This window comes from Trichechus manatus, unplaced genomic scaffold (genome assembly GCF_000243295.1).
Source record: "Trichechus manatus latirostris isolate Lorelei unplaced genomic scaffold, TriManLat1.0 scaffold00061, whole genome shotgun sequence".
Lineage (NCBI taxonomy): Eukaryota > Metazoa > Chordata > Mammalia > Sirenia > Trichechidae > Trichechus > Trichechus manatus.
This window is the reverse complement of record NW_004443997.1, coordinates 5809006-5831014: the sequence shown is the minus strand read 5'-3', so window position 1 is coordinate 5831014 and position 22009 is coordinate 5809006. Positions and strand designations below refer to the sequence as shown.

General features: G+C 42.1%; 1 protein-coding gene and 2 non-coding genes across 4 annotated transcripts in view; 1 reads left to right on the top strand and 2 right to left on the bottom strand.

Annotated features, from left to right (window-relative positions):
- Positions 1-71: 71 nt before the first annotated feature.
- On the bottom strand, positions 72-212 carry LOC111821052 (U4 spliceosomal RNA). Its single transcript, XR_002824538.1, has one exon. It is a non-coding gene; the product is annotated as a U4 spliceosomal RNA (small nuclear RNA).
- An 885-nt stretch (positions 213-1097) lies between these two features.
- LOC111821054 (U4 spliceosomal RNA) lies at positions 1098-1238 on the bottom strand. Its single transcript, XR_002824540.1, has one exon. It is a non-coding gene; the product is annotated as a U4 spliceosomal RNA (small nuclear RNA).
- A 3437-nt stretch (positions 1239-4675) lies between these two features.
- Positions 4676-22009, top strand: part of SIRT4 (sirtuin 4) — a 22652-nt gene continuing 5318 nt past the window's right edge. The window contains exons 1-4 of one of the 2 annotated variants that reach the window (XR_002824524.1): positions 4676-5349; positions 8050-8547; positions 17554-17848; positions 17972-18184. Coding sequence is in view for 1 of the 2 variants with exons in the window: in XM_004379019.2 (XP_004379076.1) it covers positions 8051-8547; positions 17554-17848; positions 17972-18124 (945 nt within the window). In the remaining variant the exon portion in view is untranslated. Of the gene's footprint in view, positions 5350-8049; positions 8548-17553; positions 17849-17971; positions 18355-22009 lie in introns of those variants that run through there. The other variant, XM_004379019.2, reaches the window with a different exon arrangement.

Sequence of the window (22009 nt, the reverse complement as noted above, 5' to 3'; positions counted from 1 at the left end):
CAGACAAAAAACTCAGAAAACTGAAGATATCGTAACATTTTTAAAACTTTTGTTAAACTGTGTAATACCAGTCTCCGTAGAGACCGTCAAAAATTGCCAATGCCGACTATATTTCAAGTCGTCACGGCGGGGTATTGGGAAAAGTTTTCAATTAGCAATAATCGCGCCTCGGATAAACCTCATTGGCTACGATATTGCCACTGCGCAAAGCTAATCTGTTGTAGCTTGCGCCCCATTCCCCCACGGATGACAATAGCCTTTACAATGAGGGTAGTCAACTGCCAGTCTGTTCGTCGATATAAACCGTTCCCATTCCGTCAATCACATTTATAGCCCGTCTGCGTGGCAGGTTTCTTATTGTTGGATCATCTTGCGTGGAACATTCTGATTTTGCAAAGGGCAGAGCACCCGCGTAGGATGCTGGGGATTCTTATGCAAATAAGCCAGACGTCATTGAGCTGCCGGTGGAGACCTGAATTTTTTGTGATAACAGCGGCGGGAAAGCGAGGGTGAGCTGTACGGGTGAAGGGGTAGAAACGAGTAGCTGGATGAGGAGGTGCGGAAACAGCAGACAAGGCCCGGAGGGAGTATTTTCAGAAAAGGAAAACTAATATTACAAATGCCATCAGCATGGCAAAGGCAGATGGAGAAAAATAGAATGGCGCATGGGCAAAGAAACCCTGGTGACACAGTAAAAGGACCTACGCTGCTAACCGAAAGGTTGGCGGTTCGAACCCACCGCTCTGGGGGAGCAAGATGTGGCAGTCTGCTTCCGTAAAGACTTGAACAGCCTTGAAAACCCTATGGGGCAGTTCTAACTCTGTACTTGGGGTCGCTGTGAGTTCTTACTGGACGGTTTTTTTCTTTTTCTTGGTAGACAAAACAGGACAAGAATAAGAAAATACAGCGGGTAAAAAAACTTTCTTATCAAACGAGTAAAGTTTGTCATAAATTAAAAACAGAAATAGAAAAACTTTTTAGAGAAAAAAGACTTTAACACCCAACAGACTCCACAATAATAACATAGTATTACTATGTTTAAAAGCTCATAGAACAGCTAGAAACTGAAACCTATTTTTTTAAACCATCTTATTCAGTCTCCGTAGAGACCGTCAAAAATTGCCAATGCCGACTATATTTCAAGTCGTCACGGCGGGGTATTGGGAAAAGTTTTCAATTAGCAATAATCGCGCCTCGGATAAACCTCATTGGCTACCATATTGCCACTGCGCAAAGCTAATAAGCACCGCCCCCTGCTCATCATCCCCAATCAGCAAGGTTCCTATTTCAGAAAGGCGAGTTTCAGACTCATGGAATTACTGTTTTGTTGAAAATTATACAATCATATAAAGTCTTTCTGAAATGGAGAGAAGGTTCTGAGATTCTATTCTTAGTTTCACTTTACAAGGTTTTTGCGGAAAATGAAGCAAAGCATTATGGGAGTGAACATGTTAATAGCCTTAATTCAGGGAATGCGAGCGGCGGTTGAGAAATGGGGTCATTCACATCAGGTTTTCTCGTTGTCACTGCTGTTCACTTGGCTCCTGATTCACAGTGTAACTATGGTCTCCAAAAGAGTTTTCTGTGGACGTCTTAATTCAGAGAGAAGGCCAAAAGAAAGTTTTTTTTCCACAGAAACGTCCACATTACATGAAATTTGAGGTAATTTTCACCCTTACCGCCTATTTTCCTTTGGCAGGTGGAAAGCTGTTAAGAAACCAATACCTGGTCTGTTTCCCTCACCTATATTCTCCAAATGCTTTTATTTTGATTTTTGCCACTTACTAAGATGCAAATAGTGGTTTATGAGAAAGTGACATTTTCCCTTAACATTTTATTATGGAAGATTCCAAACACAAAAAGATCAGAGAATTGCTCAGTGAACATTAATGTACTCATCACCTAGGTAAGAAAATGATATATATTTTTTTCAGAGTAAGAACTCAATAAAGGATAGCTTTATTTTATTTTTTTCTTGCTCATCTTTTCATAGATTTTTTTATATAATTTTATTTATTTTTCTTGTAGTTGAGAATATACACAGCAAAACATACACCAATTCAACACTTTCTCCGTGTACCATTTAGTGACATTTATTGCATTATTCGAGTTGTGCAATCATTCTCGCCCTCCTTTTCTGAGTTATTCCTCCCCCATTAACATAAACTCACTGCCCCGTAAGATTCCTGTGTAATCTTTTGAGTTGCTGTTGTCACTTTGATCCCATATAGATAGTTCTTAAAAGAGCATAATGCTCAAGGCAGACGTTTTTTACTAGTTAAGCTAAACTGTTACTCGGTTTTAAGAAGACTTCAGGGGATGTTTTCTGTTTAAGGTTGAAAGATTATCTCAGGGCAATAGTTTCAAGGGTTCTTCCAAACTTTATGGCTCCAGGAAGTCTGGAGTCCATGAGAATTTGAAATTCTGTTCGCATTTTCCCTCTTTTCATAGAAAATGACATTTTTAAAGGTCTGTTTGATGCTAATGGGTAGTTAATTTTTTCATTTAATTTTATTTTTTGGGCCACAGCATTAACTGCCAGGGTAGAAAAAAACAACAGAAAAACAAACAAAGCCTAGCAATCTGGTTAATTTTGATTATTTTACTTTGACGCAATCAAAGACTGAGCCATTAATTCCAGGTGAGTGGAGAAAAGGACTGGCTTTTGTGAGAAATAAAAAAGCCACAGTGCTAATCCCACAGGATTATCGCAAGAACTGCCCAGACGGTGAGAAAGGCTTGATTGGGTGGGGTATTACACCCTGTCAGTAGCTATCAAGGGTAATTGTGCATTTCACTAGCTGTCTTGGGTGACTTCATTCTCCACAGATGACTTTCCAACACTATAAGAAAAAATTTAAACTCAGCTAAATTCTCTCCAGAGCATTTCTGGTGCCTAACAGCAAAAGACTCCTGCAACTCCAGCCAGCCTCTATATTAATGATATTCATTCCACTTGGAGATCTGAAAAAAAGTAACATGGACTTGACATTTTTCATAATAAAATGTTGGGGGAGGATGTCACCATAATGGCATTTTCATAGATTTTTATCAAATAACCTTGTGTACAGAAAGTACAGATACAGGTGAAAGGGTACAACTCTGACACACTTTTCTTGACTTTAAAGCACAAAGTATCCACTTCTTGTGTTCAAATGACTGCCTCTTGATCTATCTACAGGTTCCTCATGAGCACAATTAAATGTTCTGAAATTCCATTCTTCTCAATGTTATCCACAATTTGTTACGATCCACACAGTCGAATGCCTTTGCATAGTCACTAAAACACAGGTAAACATCTTTCTGGTATTCTCTGCCTCCAGCCAGGATCAATTTGACATCAGTAGTGATATCCCTGGTTCCATATCCTCTTCTGAATCTGGCTTGAATTTCTGGCAGTTACCTGTCGATGTACTGCTGCAACCGATTTTGAATGATCTTCAGCAAAATTTTACTTGCGTGTGTATTAATGATATTGTTCAATAATTTCCACATTCGGTGGGATCACCTTTCTTTAGAATAGGCATAAATATGGACTTCTTCCCATTGGTTGACCAGGTAGCTGTCTTCCAAATTTCTTGGCATGCACAGAGGAGTGAGCAGTTCCAGCGATGCAGCCGTTTGTTGAAACTATGATAGATATGTTTGTTGAAGCATAACAACGATTGTTTGGATGGCGCAGGGCTGGGCAGTGTTTCATTCTGTTGTACACAGGGTGGCTATGAGTCAGAACCAACTCGACTGCACCTAACAGCAACAACAACGGAAAGTACACTGAATCACAATTTTTTTATTTGATGTAAGTTTCCAGTCTACATTTTGGTTCTTTCTTTCAGCCAGTGAGGTTGGGTTAACTAAAGCACGAAGGGCTGTCAGGTGATTTTCCTAGCCTAGTAGATTCTACAGCTAGTGACCCCTGTGAGCTGCTGGTGGAGTTAAAAAAAAACAAACAAAAAACAGTTATTATCGAGTGTATCAGAGTAAACCTGTGCTCCACAGGGTTTTCAGTGGCTGATTTTTCAGAAGTAGACTGCCAGGCCTTTCTTCCAAGGTGCCTCTGGGTAGACTCAAACCTCCTACCTCTTGGTTAGCAGGCGACTGTGTTACAGAGATTCCTTCCTCCAAAATACTAACCTGTGTCGCTTTCCCAGTACTTACGTCCATGCATACAACGATTCAAACTATCTCCAGCTTCTGTTTTGCCCCTCTGAGCTCAATTTCATCTTTAAAATGGCAAGGGAGAGAGGGGCAGTCTCAAAGGTTTCTGCTGGCTCTCTTGTGTTTGTGTTCTAAGATACTTATAGATTGTTTCATGTCTTACTTAGGCAATGCTATAAAGTAGCATTTCACACTGGCTACACTTTGGAAACACCTGGCAAGTTTGTAAAACAAATTAATGCCCAGGCCTCTCCCCAGACCAATTAAATCAGAATCTCTCCTTTAACTTCTTCAAAGTAAAAGTACAAGATGAGAAATAAAACTGGAAAAGCCAAGTGATCAAACACATTAGTACATGCGTATTATATTTGGCTTTTGTAAATTATTATTTTAATTGTAGTACAAATATACACAACAAAACATTCGTCAATTCAACAGTTTCTATATGCACAACAATCCAATGACATTGATTACAATTCTTCACATATTTGGCTTTAATTTTTCCGATATATGTGAATGCATTTCTTCACAACTCATTGTAAGATCTTTCTTTAGATTGTGCAACAGATAATTTGCCCCACTGCGAGATCTTTGACCAGTATCAGGGGACTTCATTCTGCCACGGTGAGTGGAAAGGATCATAAACACTGCAGCTGAGGACAAGTCAAATCTTTAGATCCATTATTAAAACTATTTTAAGAGAGAACGAATTCCTAAATTAGAGGTGTTTGGATTTACTATTTTGGACTCAGGACATTGGTAGCAAGGCTCTGACCCACTTCTCTGTCAACGAGACGAGGATATATTGGCTTGGTGTGAGCCGCAGACATCACAGAACCAAAGTTCAAAACCTCTGATTAGGGAGGGCAAACAGCGAGCAAGATTGGTAATCTGGCTCCCGCAATTGTAAACCCAAAGGATTGTGGGATTTGTAGTTTTTCTTAAATCATTTCCGCTTCATGAACTACATTTCCCAAGATGCAACTGTAGCCAGACGGCCCCGCTGTCCGGTGCGAAGTGTCCCTTTAAGATAAGTCTGTTCTGTGAGGGCTGCAGGTTTCTGTTGTGGAAAGTAAGGCGTTCCATTTCTCCTCGTTGCCCTTTGGTGAGACCTGCAAGAGAGAAGCGGCTTCAGTGGAGCGTGTTTGTAGCGGGGTTTCTCTAGCCTTTGGCCTCAGGAAACTCGTTAAGGTACTTGTTTAGCGGTTCACGTGTCACTGGGGAATGTCAAGGAGAAAGCGGGGTCCTGAACTCAGATCTGGAAAGCCAAGCATAAAATAATGTTTACACATGGGGTGCGTGTCACTAGACCATTCCTGCATTATATCAAATAATGTATCAAAGTCTTGTTTTTGCAGCTAGCAAAACTGACCTGTGAGGACAGAGCGTCTTAGCAGGTGACACTACTCTTTGCTGTGTCCAAGTAGCAGGGTAAACTAAAACAATATGGCAGCATGAAAGAAACAAAAAGTGTGCGTGTGCTTAATTACGTTGATAAAAGCCTGGAAGGTCTGAACAGCAACTTCTTCATCAAACCCTAGCATACTAACACTCAAATGTGCTTCTCTTAGCTTTTGGAGAAATGAGATAATTCTAATTTATAAAATGGGAAGTAGGTTTGTGGAACACATAGTCCCCCAAGGGATGGCATTTGCTAAAAATATGCTTAAATGCATTCCTCATATAGAGACATCTTTAGGTATAGTCATAGATGGAATAATAATGGGCTATTAGGGGATTTGGAGTCCCTGGGTGGTGGAGAACATTACACACTGGATTACTGGCTGAAAGGTTGGCAGTTTGAACTCACCCAGAGGCACCTGGGAAGACAGGGCTGGTGATCTGCTTCCGAACGGGCACACCCCTGAAACCCTATTGAGCAGTTCTACTCTGCACACATGGGGTCGCCATTAGTTGGAATTGACTGGAGAACAACATTAAGATTTTTAGAGGATATTGGGGTAAGCCATTAACCTTTTGAAGTTTTAAAGGAATTCAGTTCTGACTAGCCAGGTGTTAGTGGGAGAAACAGAATAGGCCTTATGCTGTGCTAGAATCCAGCTTTACCAGTTTTTTTCTTTAGCACCCCACCCTTTTTTAAAAACCAAAATATAGTTTCCCTCAGATGCAGAAAGCCTTGGCAGGTTCACCAGCCATTTTAAATTAATTTTCATCTGAAGGTGGTAGCAAGGTAAGAGCTCTGGCTGTGGGTTCTTAAGAGGTCGGAAGACAAGATGGGCTTAGGCTATTATGAAATAGTCTGGTGTGTATACAAGATTTTATTTGTGGAAGCTGTTAGAGGTTCTTTTTTTATTGTGCTTTAGATGAAAGTTTACAGAGCAAATTAGTTTCTCATTAAACAATTCATACACATATTGTTTGTGACATTGGTTGCCAACCCCATGACATGTCAATATTCTCCCCTTTCTCGACCTTGGGTTCTCCATTACCAACATTCTGTCCTCTTCTGCCTTCTTGTCCTTGCCCCTTGGTTGGTGTCCCCATTTAGTCTCATTTTGTTTTATGGGCCTGTCCAATTTTTGGCTGAAGGGTGAACCTCAGCAGTGACTTCAGTACTGAGTTGAAGGGGTGTCCGCCGGCCATACTCTCAGGGTTTCTCCAGTCTCTGTCAGGCCAGTAAGTCTGGTCTTTTTTTGTGAGTTAGAATTTTGTTATACATTTTTCTACAGCTCTCTCTATTGTGATCCCAGTCAGAGCAGTCGGTGGTTGTAGCCAGGCACCATTTAGTTGTGCTGGACTAAGTCTGGTGGAGGCTGTGGTTCGTGTGGTCCATTAGTCCTTTGGACTAATCTTTTCCTTGTGCCTTTGGTTTTCTTCGTTCTCCCTTGCCCCAGATAAGGTGGTTATTAGAGGTTCTTGGGAAAAAAAAAGGAAAAGATTATTTAGGAAGCATTGAGTATCTGTTAATGGTGATGGAAAATTTATCAGTGGATGTCAGTGATGGTTGCACATGATGAATAAATCTCACTGAATTTTACACTGCACGTGTAAAAAATGTTGAATCAGCAAATGTGTTATATATATATTTTTACAACCACCACCAAAAAAAAAAGATTGTTTTAGGTTGGACTTAATAGGACCCATGAAACTTTACTAGAACCAGAATGTACCTGTGAGAACTGGATTGTTAAATATTTAGCATTTTTGCTAGCTGCTTGTTAAATCATTGGTGGCTTGACACTGGCTGTGATGGGAGTATTTCTTTTTTTTTCTGGGGGGGTGGGAGCAGGCAGTAGTGGTGGAAGGGAGCTGCTTTACCAGTACACCCCTGGCAAGGGTCTGTGTTCTCAGGTCTATGAGCCTGGAGTCCCAGTGTTCAGTGCATCCTTGAGTTATCAGATCCTGAACTAGCTCACACCCTTCCAGATTTCACACAAGATTGATTGTGATTACAAAGTAAAATTAGAAATACACTGTAGGTATGTGTCTGTGGAGGAGGGAAGGGGGCTAACTGTACCTTTGTTTTTATCAAAGAGAAACCTTATACCTTTTAGCCATTACCCCCTCAGTGCTCCCATCCACCCACGCTTTAGACAACCAGTAATCTTTCTGTCTCTATGGATTTGCCTATTCTGGACATTTTATGTAAATAGAATCATACAACATATGGCCTTTCCTGTCAACTTCTTTCACGTATCCTAATGTTTTCAGTGTTCATCCGCTTGGTAGCATGTATCAGTACTTCATTCCTTTTTATGGCCTAACGATATTCCATTGTATGGATAGGCCACATTTTGTGTATCCATTCATCAGTTAATGGTTGCCTTTGTTTTTTATAATTTATTTATTTTTGCTGTTGAGAATATACACAGCAGAGTTTGCCTTTGTTTTGAAAACACAGTTTCTCACTTGAGGTTTCTTTTTTTGTAGAATGAGGATGAGCTTTGGGTTGACTGTCAGGTCTGCACAAGGCCGCTGGACCCCAAACGCCAGCCGTCAGTGCTCGCATGGATCTGTTGGGTTATTTGTGCCTGCAAGTTCTCCTTTGGACCCTGAGAAGGTGAAAGAGTTGCAGCGCTTCGTAACCCTTTCCAAGAGACTCCTAGTGATCACCGGGGCAGGCATCTCCACGGAGTCGGGGATTCCAGACTACAGGTCAGAAAGGGTGGGACTTTATGCCCGCACTGACCGCAGGCCCATCCAGCACTGGGACTTTGTACGGAGCGCGGCAATCCGCCAGCGGTACTGGGCAAGAAACTTTGTGGGCTGGCCACGGTTCTCCTCCCACCAGCCTAACCCCGCACACTGGGCTCTGAGCAACTGGGAGAGACTCGGAAAGCTGTACTGGTTGGTGACCCAAAATGTGGATGCCTTGCACACCAAGGCGGGGAGTCGGCGCCTGACGGAGCTCCACGGATGCATGCACAGGTGCAGGGAGGCGAAACGGTTTGAGCACAGACACCTGTGCTCCGAAACGGCGGGGAGGGGAGCGAGGACATTGCCTGTCATAATCACTGTTGTCTTATTTAAAAACCAGTTGCTTTCGAGTCAGTTCCGACTCATGACGACCGCATGTGTGTCAGAGTACACCTGGGCTCTCATACAGTTTTCAGTGGCTGACTTTCAAAGTTTTCTTTATTTTGAGAACAGCTGCCGTTTAATCTGATGAAATGTGGTTGGCGGTGACGGATGATGTTTGAACAAGCTGACTTTACAAAGTTAACAGCTCATGGGACTCTGAGAGCAGTCTCCTTTGCATGCTTTATTTTTTACTTTTGTAATAACATGTTACTGTGTTTTTGGTGAAGGTTTACACTGCAGTTTAGGTTCCCATTCAACAATTTCTAGACAAGTTTTTCAATGCCATTGATTACCTTCTTCACAATGTGTGAAATTTCTCATTGTTTCCATTCTCTGTTTTCCCATTTGTATTAATCTAGTTTCCCTGCCCCCTTACATACTCATCTTTGTTTTAAAGTAGTTGGTGACTGTTTGGTCTCATATAGGTGATTTTTTAAAGGAGCACAGTACTTACGAGTGATATTCATTATTTTTTGAGCCAATTTGTTATTTAGCTACAAGGTGACCTCAGGGGTTAGTTTTGGTTCAAGGTTTGAAGAGTATCTCAGGGTAGTAATCTCAGCGAGTCCTCCAGTCTCAACCAGTCCAGTAGGTCTGGTTTTTGTGGTTTTTTTTTTTTTTTTAGGAATTTGAGGTTCTGTTCCACATTTTCTCCAGTTCTATCAGGCTCCATCTATTGTGGCCCTGATCAGAACAGTCATGGTAGCCAGGTACCATCCAGTTCTTCTGGTCTCAGGGTAGATGAGGCTGTGGTTCATGCAGACTTTTTGTCCTGTAGACTAGTTTCTGGTTTGAATCTTTGGTTTCCTTCTTTCCCTTTTGGGCCTGACTAATAGAGACCAATGGTTGTATCTTAGATGGCCACTTGCAAGCTTTTTTTTTTAACATTTTATTGGGCTTTAGGTGAAAGTTTATACAGTAAATTAGTTTCTCATTCAAAAATTTATACACAAATTGTTTCATGACATTGGTTGTGATCCCCTCAATGTTTCAGCACTCTCCCCCTTACCTCCTGGAGCTCCCCTTTTCCATTCCTCTGGTTTTCCTGCCCCTTTCTGCCTTCTCCTCTTTGCTTTTGGGCAGGTGTTGCCTGTTTGGTCTCTATACTTGATCTAAGAAGCATGTTCCTCACGTGTGTTATTATTTGTTTTTTAGGCCTGTCTTTGGCTGAAAGGAACTTTGGGAGTGGCTTCAATTCTGGGTTAGAAGGGTATCTAGGGGATAGGTATACCACAATTGTAAATCCATTCTCTGGTTGATGAATTGTTGGAGTGTTTCTAGTTTTGGGCTCTTGTGAATAAAGCTGCTTCAACATTCTTGTACAGTTCTTTTGGGGACATTTGTTTTCATTTCTCTTGGGTATATGCCTAGGAATGGAGTTGCTGGATCATAGAGTAAATGTATGTTCAACTTTATTAGAAACTGCTAAACAGTTCTTCAAAGCAGTTGTAGCATATTACACTCTAACCAGCAATGTACAAAGGTTCCACTTGCTTCATATTCTCACCATCTTTTGATATTGTCAGTCTTTGATTTTAGCCTCTTGGAAGGTATAAAAATGGCATCTCATTGTGGTTTAAATTTGTGTTTCCTTGATGTCTAATGATTCTTAGCACGTTTTCATGAGTTTATTGGCCGTGTGTATATCTTCTTTTCTAAATTTTTGGTCAAATGTTCGATACTGGAAGACCAATGATGCAACTATATAAGTGATGTCTTTAGCAGGATGTGGCATTTTACCTGGGATACAGAAGGTTAAACCCAAAACGAGAAAATTACTCAGCAGTTCAAGCCTGGCATTGAAGTATCCTGGGGTTAAATTAAACTTTCTAGTAAAATTTTGTGGGAGGGCTCCCCTTCTGCCTTCCCAGCAGCTGCTGGCACTGAAGTGCCTCTGCCATGAATTGTTTTTTTTTTTTCAATTGTGCTGCAGGTGAAAGTTTACAGCTCAAGTTAGTTTCTCACTCAAAAATTTATGCGCATATTGTTTTGTGACATTGGTTGCAATTCACACAATGCGACAGCATGCTTGTCCTTTATACTCCGGGTTCTCTGGGTCCATTTCTCCAGTTCGTGTCTCTTCCTACCTTCTCGTCTTGCTTTTGGGCAGGAGTTGCCCATTTGGCCTCGTATATTTGAACTGAGAAGCACGTTCCTCACATGTGTTACTGTTTGTTTTATAGGTCTAATTTTTGTCTGAAAAGTGGGCTTCCGGGGTGATTTCAGTTCTGAGTTAGCAGAGTGTCCGGGGGCCCTAGCCTCAGAGGTTCCTCCAGTCTCTGTCAGACCAGTAAGTCTCGTCTTTTTTCATGAATTTGAATTTTGTTCTACATTTTTCTCTGGCTCTGTTTGGGTCTCTCTATTGTGATCTCTGTTGGAGTGGTCGGTGGTGGTAGCCCAGGCATCATATAGTTCTTCTGGGCTCAGGCTGGTGGAGGCTTTGGTTCATGTAGCCCTTTAGTCCTTTGGGCTAATATTTTCCTTGTGTCTTTGGTTTTCTTGCATTCTCCTTTGCTCCAGACAGGATGGGACTGATAGATGTATCTTAGATGGCTGCTTGCAAGCTTCTAAGACCCCAGGTACTACTCACCAAAGTAGGATGTAGAACATTTTCTTTATGAACTATGTTATGCCAATTGACCTAGATGTCCCCCGAGACTATGGTCCCCAGCCCTCAGCCCCAGCAGCTCGATCCCTAGAGGTTTTTGGTTGTGTCTAGGAAACTTCTGTGACTTTGCCTTGGTCAAGTTGTGCTGACTTCCTTATATTGTGTGTTGTTTTTCCTTTCACCAAAGTTAACACTTGTCTACTATCTAGTTAGTAATTTCCCCTCCCCATCGCTTCCCACCATCATAACCATCAAAGAATTTTTTTTCTGCATGTAAACCTTTTCTTGAGTTCTTTTAATAGTGATCTCGTACAATATTTGTCCTTTTGTGACTGACATATTTCACTCAGCGCAATGCCCTCCAGATTCATCCATGTTGTGAAATGTTTCACAGATTCATCATTGTTCTTTATTGTTGCATAGTATTCCATTGTGTGTATGTACCATAGTTTATCCATTCATCGGTTGATGGGCACCTGGGTTGTTTCCATCTTTTTGCTGTTGTGAATAATCCTGCAATGAACCTGGATGTGCATATGTCTATTCATGTGAGGGCTGTTATATTGCTAGGATATATTCCTAGGAGTGGGATTGCTGGATCCTATGGTATTTCTATTTCTAGCTTTTTAAGGAGGAGCCAAATTGTTTTCCACAGTGGTTGTACCATTTTACATTCCCAGCAGCAGTGGGTAAGAGTTCTAGTCTCCCCACAACCTCTCCAACATTTATTATTTTCTTTTTTTTTTTTTTGTTATTATTAGTGCCAGTATTGTTGGGGTGAGATGGTATCTCATTGCAGTCTTGATTTGCATTTCTCAAATGGCTAATGATCATGAGCATTTCCTCATGTGTCTGTTAGCTACCTGAATGTCTTCTGTGGTGAAATGTCTGCTCATATCTTTTTCTCATTTTTTAATTTGATAAAAATTTGTCTTTTTGTTGTTGAGGTGTTGAAGTATTTTGTAGATTTTAGACATTAAACCCTTGTCAGATATGTTGTAGCCAATTTTTTTTTTTCCCTAGTCTGTAGGTTCTCTTTTTGCTCTTTTGGTGAAGTCTTTTGATGAGCATAAGTGTTTAATTTTTAGGAACTCTCAGTTATCTAGTTTCTCTTCTGGTATTTGGGCATTGTTGTGGTTTGTATTCTGTTTATGACATGTGTTAGAGCCCTAGTGCTCTCAAGCTTTTAAGACTCCAGGCACTAGTCACCAAACCAGGATATAGGAACATAACTTTATGAACTATATTATGAATGGCTGATTTTTTGGAAGTAGATCGCCAGGCCTTTCTGAGACACCTCTGGGTTGACTTGAACCTCCAACCTTTGGGTTAACAGCTGAGCCGTTAACCATTTGCACTACCCCATAGACTCTGTTGTTTTAGTTAGACCCTGAGAAAAGGGCTTGGGAGCAAGTCGTTTATTTTGGAGTTGATCTCAGCAAGTTGAGTGAGGGAGTGGAGAAGTAAAGCGGGGAAGGGGAAGGGAGGAGAGCCAAGAAAAGGTGTGTTCTTGAGTGGGTTACCGCTTTGGGCAGCTGGGGCTCAATCCTACTAGGGGCCCTCTGAGAGACTGTCTAGAACGTGCTTCAGAACTGTCTCATTGAAAGCCGAGGAAGCTAGGGTATTTATCTACCATATACCATCCCTCATTGACTGAGGGTCACTCTTTTTTTTCTTTTTTTTTTTTTTTAATTGTGATTTGGATGAAAGTTTACAGAGCAAATTAGTTTCTCATTAACCAGTTAATACACAAATTGTTTTGTGACATTGGTTGCCAACCCCATGATGTGTCAACACTCTCCCCTTCTCCACTGCAGTTTCCCTGTTTCCATTCGTCCAGTTTTCCTGTCCCTTCCTGGCTTCTCATCTTTGCTTTTGGGCTGGTGTGCCCATTAGTCTCGTATGCATGATTCAACTATGAAGCACGTCACTCATGTTTGTTATTGTTGGCCCTATTGACCTGTCTAATCTTTGACTAAAGAGTGAACCTCAGGAGTGACTTCAGTGCTGAATTAAAAGGGTATCCGGAGGTCATACTCTTAGGGTTTCTCCAGTCTCCGTCAGATCAGCAAGCTTGGTCTTTTTTTTTTTTTTGTGAATTTGAATTTTGTTCTACATTTTTGTCCTGCTCTGTCCGGGACCCTCTATTGTGATCCTTGCCAGAGCAGTCGGTGGTGGTAACCGGGTATCATCTAGTTGTTCTGGGCTCAGTCTGGTGGAGGTTGTGGTAGTTGTGGTCCATTAGTCCTTTGGACTAATCTTTCCCTTGTGCCTTTGGTTGACGGTCACTCTTGGGTATTAACTCCCGAGCACTTTCACTCTGCTCCTCCTGAGAAGGCTCCCACGGCCAGAGAGCACCCTAAGAGTTGCAGGAAGCTGTGTGTAAGAGAACTCTGTGCAGGGGGTCTTGGGGTGGACTGAGGGGAAATGAGCAGGGCACTGACAGCATATGCTACAAGCTGCTGTGTCTCCAGTACCTAGACACGTGAAACACAATATATCTTGGCACCTGCTCAGAGCTGGTAAATATTGACTGAATGAACACATGGGAAGGGTATCATGCCTGTAATCCTGGGAGTAATTTGTAGCTAATTGGAGACCATATCCCCGACATTTAAGCCCCAGAGATCCTCCTTGAAGGACTGAATTGATCTGCCAATGGTAACATATGCATTGGGTGCCTTCTATGTGTATTGGGGTGCTACTTGATCGTGTGAAGGGGACCAAAACCATAGCATAAAATGACCTGCTTTACATGGGGGAACTTTGTAGTAATCTGTTTGCGGGACACAACAATAACTCATGTTTAAGAATGAACAACTCAAGGCAACACATGATTGTTAAATTATGTAGTCCTTGATATGATTGCAAGGAGCACTGGTGGTGCAGTGATTAAAGCGCTCTTCTGCCAACCGAAAGGTCGGCGATTCAAACCCACCAGCTGCTCCTCCGGAGAAAGATGTGGCAGTCTGCTTCCGTAAAGGTTTATAGCCTTGGAAACCCCGTAGGGCAGTTCTTCTCTGTCCTGTAGGGTCACTATGAGTCAGAATCGACTCGATGGCAATGGGTTTGCTTTGGTTTTGATATAAATGCTGTAGAAGTTCAGAGAAACACAGACTTAGTGAAGACTGGAGTAATCAGAAAAGCTTTTATGGATGAGGCAGATTGAGACTGGCTCAAGTTTGGCTAGGCAAAGCGGGAAAAGAGGGCTTTCTAAACGAAGGGAGGAGTCCCTGGGTGGTGCAAACGGTTAACGTGCTCAGCTGCTAACTGAAAGGTTGGAGGTTCAAGTCCACCCAGAGGCTCCTTGGAGGAAAGGCCTGGTGATCTATTTCTGAAACATCAGCCACTGAAAACCCTATGGAGCACAGTTCTACTCTGACACACATGGGGTTGCCATCAGTTGGAATCAACTCGACAGCAGCTGGTTTAAATGAAGAGAACTTGTAGAGCCCAGAGAAATCTGGCCTGGCCTCTCTGGAGGGCTTGGACTAGGGACCAGTATGTAATGAGATTGTCTGGGAAGGCTAGACCCAAATTGTGGATGCATTTAAAAATTATGCAGTGCAGTTTGAGCCTGTTAAGAGAGACCAAAGGGGACTATTAGTGGTTTCTGAGCAAGAAAGCAACATGATAAAAATAGCATTTGAGGAAGGCTAGGAGGATTAGAAAGAGTGGATTGGGAAGGTCAGCCTGGAGGGCGCATACTAAGGTGGTTTCAGGGGAATTAGCTAGTAATGACTAGGGGTCCATTTAAAAAATTCATCGTGAAAATTTCAAGCATCTATAAACGCAGAGAGAAGGGTATAATGAACTCCCACATACGGTCACCCAGATTGAAAGATTTTATCAGGATTTTATCATGTCTGCTTTATCCCTTCACTGCCTGGCTCTGTCTTCTTAAATATTTTAAAACAAATCCAAGACCTCTTGTCATTTCATAGGGGGCCTTAAAGAAAACAAAAAAAAAATCAACATAATCTGGTGACTGACTAGATAGAGGGCAAAAGGAGAAAAATGAGTAATGCATTTTTTCCAAGGGGTTGAGCCCAAGTAACTGGAGAAATATTGGTGATAGAGGCGTTGAGAAGTGGGGGTTGAAGAGAGAGGTCAAGCTCTGAGCATGAGGTGATGACTGGACAGTCAAAAGAAATGTGCACCGTGTACTTGGAGTCCCTGGGTGGTGCAGATGGTTAACACTTGGCTACCAACTGAAAGGTTAGAGGTGTGAATCCAGTCAGAGGTGTCTCGGAAGAAAGGCATGGTGATCTACATCTGAAAAATCCACGATTGAAAACCCTGTGGAGCACAGTTCTACTCTGACACACATGGGGTTGCCATGAGTCAGAGTAGACTCCATGGCAGCTGGTTTTTGCTTTTTTTTTTTTTTTTGGCCACTGGTTTTTAGTATATACTTGGAGATTGGACTAGAGTTTGGGAAAGAGGGCAGGATTGGAGTCATAGATGGAGAAAACATTAGCACAGAGGCGTTGAGGCAATGAAAATGGAGAGTGCTGAGAGGCGAGAACATAGAAGGAAAACAAGGTGGAGAGGTGAGCATGCAGAGGAGGAACCAACTAAAGAAACTTTCATTTTTTCTTTCAATAGCTATTTAGTGAGTGCCCTCTGTGTGTGGCACTGTTGTAGGTGTTGGGCATAGAGCAGTGATCGAAAGACACAAACTTCTTGCTCTCATGGAGATCTTGTTCTGGTGATTAGAGAGAACCAGAAGACACTGTGTCGTGAAAGCTGTCTTAGTTACTTAGTTCTGCTATAGCACAAATACCACGAGTGGGTGGCTTTAAGGAACAGAATTTTATTTTCTCACAGTTCTGGAGGCTAAAAGTCCAAATCAAAGTCTTGGCCACGTCAGTTCCTTCTGTGGGCCTCTGTCCTAGGGACTGGTGTCTACCGGCAATCCTTGTTTCCTTGGCTTGCAGATGAGCCTCACGTGTCTTCTGTCTTCCCCTGTATGTGTGTTTGTGTCTAATCTGCTGTTTTTATAACTCAGGAAGTGATTAGGTTTAGAGACCACCTTACTTGGGTATGACCTAATTACATACCAAAGAAAACCTTATTTACAAACAGAATTACATCCACAGGTATAAAACCAAAACCAAACCCGTTGCCATTGAGTCAATTCCACCTCTTGGCGACCCCATGTGTTACAGAGTAGAGTTGCTCCATAGGATTTTTTTTTTTATTATAATCTTTTTTTTTTAGTAATTTTTAAAAATTGTTGTAAAAATGTATATAAGACAACATTTGCCAATTTTGGCTGTAATCTCTATGGAAGCAGGTCAGCAGGCCTTTTTTCTGAAGCACTGCTGGGTGGGTTCAAACCACCAACTTTTAGGTCGAGTATAAACCGTTTGCACATTAGGTATAGAGGTTAGGATACCAGCACACGTTCTGGGGGGACACAATTCAATCCATAATAGAAGCCAAGGGGGAAAAGTGTTTTAAAGAGAGGATGGTGATCGACAGCGATAATTACAGCAGATGAGAAGGATGAAGGCAAAAAAACAACAGCACAGTCTTGGCACTAAGGAAATCATTTGGTAAAGCATCTGCTGTCATGTTGAGGATAAAAGGCAGCTTGCGGAAGGTTAAACAGGGAGTGTGTAGTCAGGAAACAGATGCACATTACTTGTTCTAGAAGGTTAGCAGTGTTAAGGAAGGTGAAAGCCAGGGTAGTAGCTAAAGAGGTCATGAGAAGGTGTTAGGATTGAATTGTGTCCTCCAAAAATATATGTCATAAATCCTAAACCCCTATACCTGTGCCTGTAATCCCATTTGGGAATAGGACTTTCTTTGTTATGTTAACGAGACCATTATCCTCGGTGTAGGGTGTGTCTTAAGCAAATCATCTTTGAGATCTATAAAGAGCAGATTAGGCAGAGAGAAGCAATCACAAATGAAGGGGAAAATACACACCACATGAAGATGCCAAAAACAGAGAGAGAGCCTTTCCCTAGAGCTGGCACCCTGAGTTTGGACTTCTAGCCTCTTAAACTGTGAGAAGATAAATTTCTGTTCATTAAAGTCAGTCGCTTGTGATATTTCTGTTATAGCAGCACTAAGAAACTAAGATAGAAGGTATTCCTAAAATGGGGAGAAAAACTGGGTGTTAGGAAAGGAAAGCAAAATGGCGGAGGGGCTGAAGATGGTTGAGGATGAACCGTCTTTGGCAGCCTCGTGCCTCCTGAGGACAGAGTGTTCAGTGACCTCTTCTTTGGTTTCAGGGTCCTTTGCTTGACTTGTGGTGAGCAGACTGCCCGCGGGGTGCTGCAGGGGCGTTTTGAAGTGCTGAACCCCACCTGGAGTGCTGAGGCCCATGGCCTGGCTCCCGATGGTGATGTCTTTCTCACAGATGAGGAGGTGCAAAGCTTCCAGGTCCCCTCCTGCACTCGATGTGGAGGTCCCCTGAAACCAGATGTCACCTTCTTTGGGGACACAGTGAAACCAGACAAAGTTGACTTTGTACACAAGAGGATCAAAGAAGCCGACTCCCTCTTGGTGGTGGGATCGTCCTTGCAGGTATCTGACTTGGTTAGGGTGGGAGCTGTCCCTTTGGAGGAATAGGGGGCCCTGCAGAGGCTCCCTATTTGGTTTCTCTTTTCCTGGATCTAGAGCGCTTACGTGTGTTTTCTTCTTGTTCAGGTGTACTCTGGTTACAAGTTTATCCTTACTGCCCAAGAGAAGAAGCTGCCAATTGCAATACTGAACATTGGGCCCACACGGTCAGACCACTTGGCTTCTCTGAAACTGGACTCTCGCTGTGGAGAGTTGCTGCCTTTGATAGACCCGCACTGACCACGGCCTGATGTTCCTAAGCCAGAAACAGGGACTTCCACTTGAATCCTGCTGCTAAAGGTAAATGCCTTCTCAGCTGTGAGATACCATCTGAGAGTAGGCTACACTGACAAAATATACAAGGTTCTATTCTAGCTCACAAAGAAAAAGACTAGACTTACTGGTCTGACAGAGACTGGAGAAACCCCAAGATTATGGCCCCTGGACACCCTTATAGCTCAGTAATGAAGTCATTCCTGAGGTTGACCCTTCAGCCAAAGATTAGACAGACCCATAAAACAAAACAAGACTAAATGGGTATACCAGCTCAGGGGCAAGGAGGAGAAGGCAGGAAGGGACAGGAAAGCTGGTAATGGGGAACCCAAAGTCAAGAAGGGAAGAGTGTTGACATGTCGTGGGGTTGGCAACTAATATCACAAAACAATATGTGTATTAATTGTTTAATGAGAAACTAGTTTTCTCTGTAAACCTTCATCTAAAGTATAATAATAAAATACATACAGAAGGTTCTAGGCTACTTAAGGGGCCCTGGTGGCACAATAGTTAAGAGCTTGGCTGCTAACCAAAAGGTTGGCAATATGAATCCACCAGCTGCTCCTTGGAAACTAGGGCAGCCCTACTCTGTCCTGTAGAGTCATTATGAGTCAGAATTGACTTAATGGCAGTGAGTTTGGTTTTTTTTTGTTTAGGCTTCCTAATGCTACCCAAAAGGTTGGAGGTTCAAGTCCAGCCCGAGCTGCCTCAGAAGAAAGGCTTGGCAATCTACTTCTAAAAAAAATCAGCCATTGAAAACCCTATGGAGCTTCCGTGGAGAACTGCCTCCTTTGCTAGGAGACCAGAAGAACTGGATAGTGCCCGGCTACCATAACTGAGCATTTTGATCAAGGATTCTATAGAAGAATCTTGATTAAAGGGAGGGGGGGAATGCAGAACAGAATTTCAAATTATCATGGAATCCAGACTTTCTGGAGTATGGAGGCTGGATGAACAGCCAAACTATAGCCCTGAGATAATCTTTAAACCTTAAACCAAAAATAGCCCCTAAAGTCTTCTTAAAACCAAACAATAGTTTAGTTTAACTAGTAAAGAATGTCTGCCTTGAGCATTGTGCTCTTTTAAGAACTATCTATATGGGATCAAATTGACAACAGCAACTCGGAAGATTAGCTAGGAAACTTAGGGGGAAGTGAATTTATGTTAATGAGGGAGGAAAAACTCAGAAAAGGAGGATGAGAATGGTTGTGCAACTTAATCGGTGTCACTGAATTGTACTTGTAGGAAGTGTTGAATTGGTATATGTTTTGCTGTGTATATTCTCAATACCAACAGCAAGAAATAAAATAAATTATTAAAAAAGAGAAAATCCTATGGAGCACAGTTCTACTCTGACAAACATGGGGATGCCATGAGTTGGAATTGACTCATGACAACTGGTTACTGGTTATCTTGGCATTAACTTGTTTAATTTCTTTTCAAATCCCTTGAGAATTCATCACTTCCTCCAAGCTCACTGAGTGTGGCCTGTAGAGGGCAGCAAACCAACACTCTGCCATCTGGTGTCTGAACTGGGGGAGTTTCAGAGCCAGAGTTAAGGTCTGATGAAATTTGCCCCTGAAGACTTTTTCAAGAAAGCAGCTGCTCTAGATAGAAAAATGGCATTCACTTCCTTTTCGTCTCAGTGGGCAGAAGAAATGACCAGGGAAATATGTAGGCCAGAATGGTCACTGGGGTGCCAACCCAGAGATCTCACTAAATTTGGGAGTTAGGTAGGGTAGAAGGAAGCAACTTAATTTATAATACCAAATGGTTAAGTGTCTTTAACTAATCCACTTTGATGTAGTTTTTTTTTAAATGAGCAATGACATGAATGAATTTTACTATTAACTAAGGAATAAAGGAATCTTTTTTTTTTCTTTTTTTAACAGCACATTGGGTGTGTGGGCCGCACGTTTATGTTCTTTTTTTCATCAGTTAAAAGAAAATGGGGCTTTATGACACAGTTCTCCAAGGATTTCTCTTTGGTTTCAGCTGCCAGAATGAAACACCTGCCTTGAGCCCGCCTGTAGAGAGGAAATAGTGAATTCTCGAGTGGGTTCTTAAATTGATTTGTTTCTGCTGAGGAAAGCAGCAAGACTTGTCTGATGGCTGCATTAACCAGAAAGAATCATTGTACCCAGCTAAAGCTTTCTGCACAATCTCATCAGAAAGTGAGGTGGATGAGAGAATCATAGCCTATTCCAGGGAATCTTTTGTCTAAAATTAGGGCATGCAGGACACGTTCATCTTGCACATGCGGAGGGAGCACATTTCAGTTAACTGAGATCATCCACGATCTTGACAACACAATGAGTCCTTTTCACCTGCACAATTGTAGGTTTGCTCAGAGGCAGTAATTAATTCTGAAGCCGTTTAAGGTTGTTGTAAATCTCATTCCAGGTTTTTTTGCAGGTGGGGATCCTAGGGTGCCCTGAACCAGGTTGATTTGTTCAGTTTCGCAAAGTCAGGACCAATTAAAATCTGGGTCTTTTGAATCTCAAGCCATTCTCATCCACAAATCTCATCAACAGTTATGGAAAGACTTTGTATTAAGGTACTGAGGTTACAAAGATACAACTCCTTGCCCTCAAGTGGCTCACAGAGAATTGCTATTTTCCCCCCTGATTCCCTACCAGAAAGTGTTATAGAGTCACTCGTGGAATAACTGAATTAGAGAACATTTAGTCCACCCTATCATTTTTTTTTTTTAAGGAAACTCAGATCCAGAGTTACCTAAGGCCACATTCCTAGTGATCCCATGTGTGCAGAGTAGAGCTGCATTTCACAGGGTTTTCAAGGCTGTGGCCTTTCAGAAGCAGATCGCCAGGCCTTTCTTCTGAGGCGCCTCTGGATGGGCTCAAACAGACAACCTTTCAGTTAGCAGTCGAGTGCTTAACTGTTTGCGCCACCCAGGGACTCTTTGAGTTGGAATTGACTCGATGGCAACTGGTACTGGTAAGGCCACATAACACAGTTTCAGAGCCAGGACTAGAATCTTAGTATACAGACTTCCTCTCAAGTTCTTTTTCTTTACACAACACTATCTCATTTGTCTGCAGAATGTGGGTAGAAAGAAGTCAGCCTGAAATTAAAGTAAAAGCCAGCAATACACCTGGGCGAGGAGACCAGGAATGGTTGAAATGTAATGGCATTGGAGAGCTGGTTAGGTTGCCAGGAAGACTTTCAGAACCTTAATGCTAGCACAGATCATGAAATCGAGTCTTGAAGACCTGAGGAATGTTCACTTTGTTCATATTTCCTCCCAAAATGGTAGTCTTTCCCAAAAAATGTGTCCCAAGAGGAATCCAGTATTTCCTGAAGCTGATGTTCCTCACGTCTTTCTCCTTCTTTTGCCGTCAACCAGTGTGGCAGTTCCTAACCCATTGTAGGTGCCCTCGGCTGGAGTATCAAACATCTACTTGTGGGTTCTGTCAGTCGCCACTGCCCTGGTTATGTGGTTCTGACTGCATAAGCCCAGCCTTATGCGTGACTTTGAGTTGTAGCTCTCTGTTGCTTCTGCTGTTCTGCTCGGCTATCACAGTTTAGTAAATAGAAGTCACAAAGGCAGACAGGTACATAGCACTTGAAACTTCCTTCTCATGAACTCTTATTTCTTCTTGTATGCTGTCATAAACTGAATATCATTCTTATCTCTCCCTTTTAAAAACAAAAAAAGCATTTATTGAACACATACTGTATCTGTGTTAGGCTGGGTTCTCTAGAGAACCAAAACCAGTAAAGTGTATAAATACACATATAGAGAGAGATTATATCAAGGAAACAGCTCACGCGATTGTAGAGGCTAGAAAGTCCCAAGTCCGTGGATCAGGGTAGAGGCCTCTCCCAAGT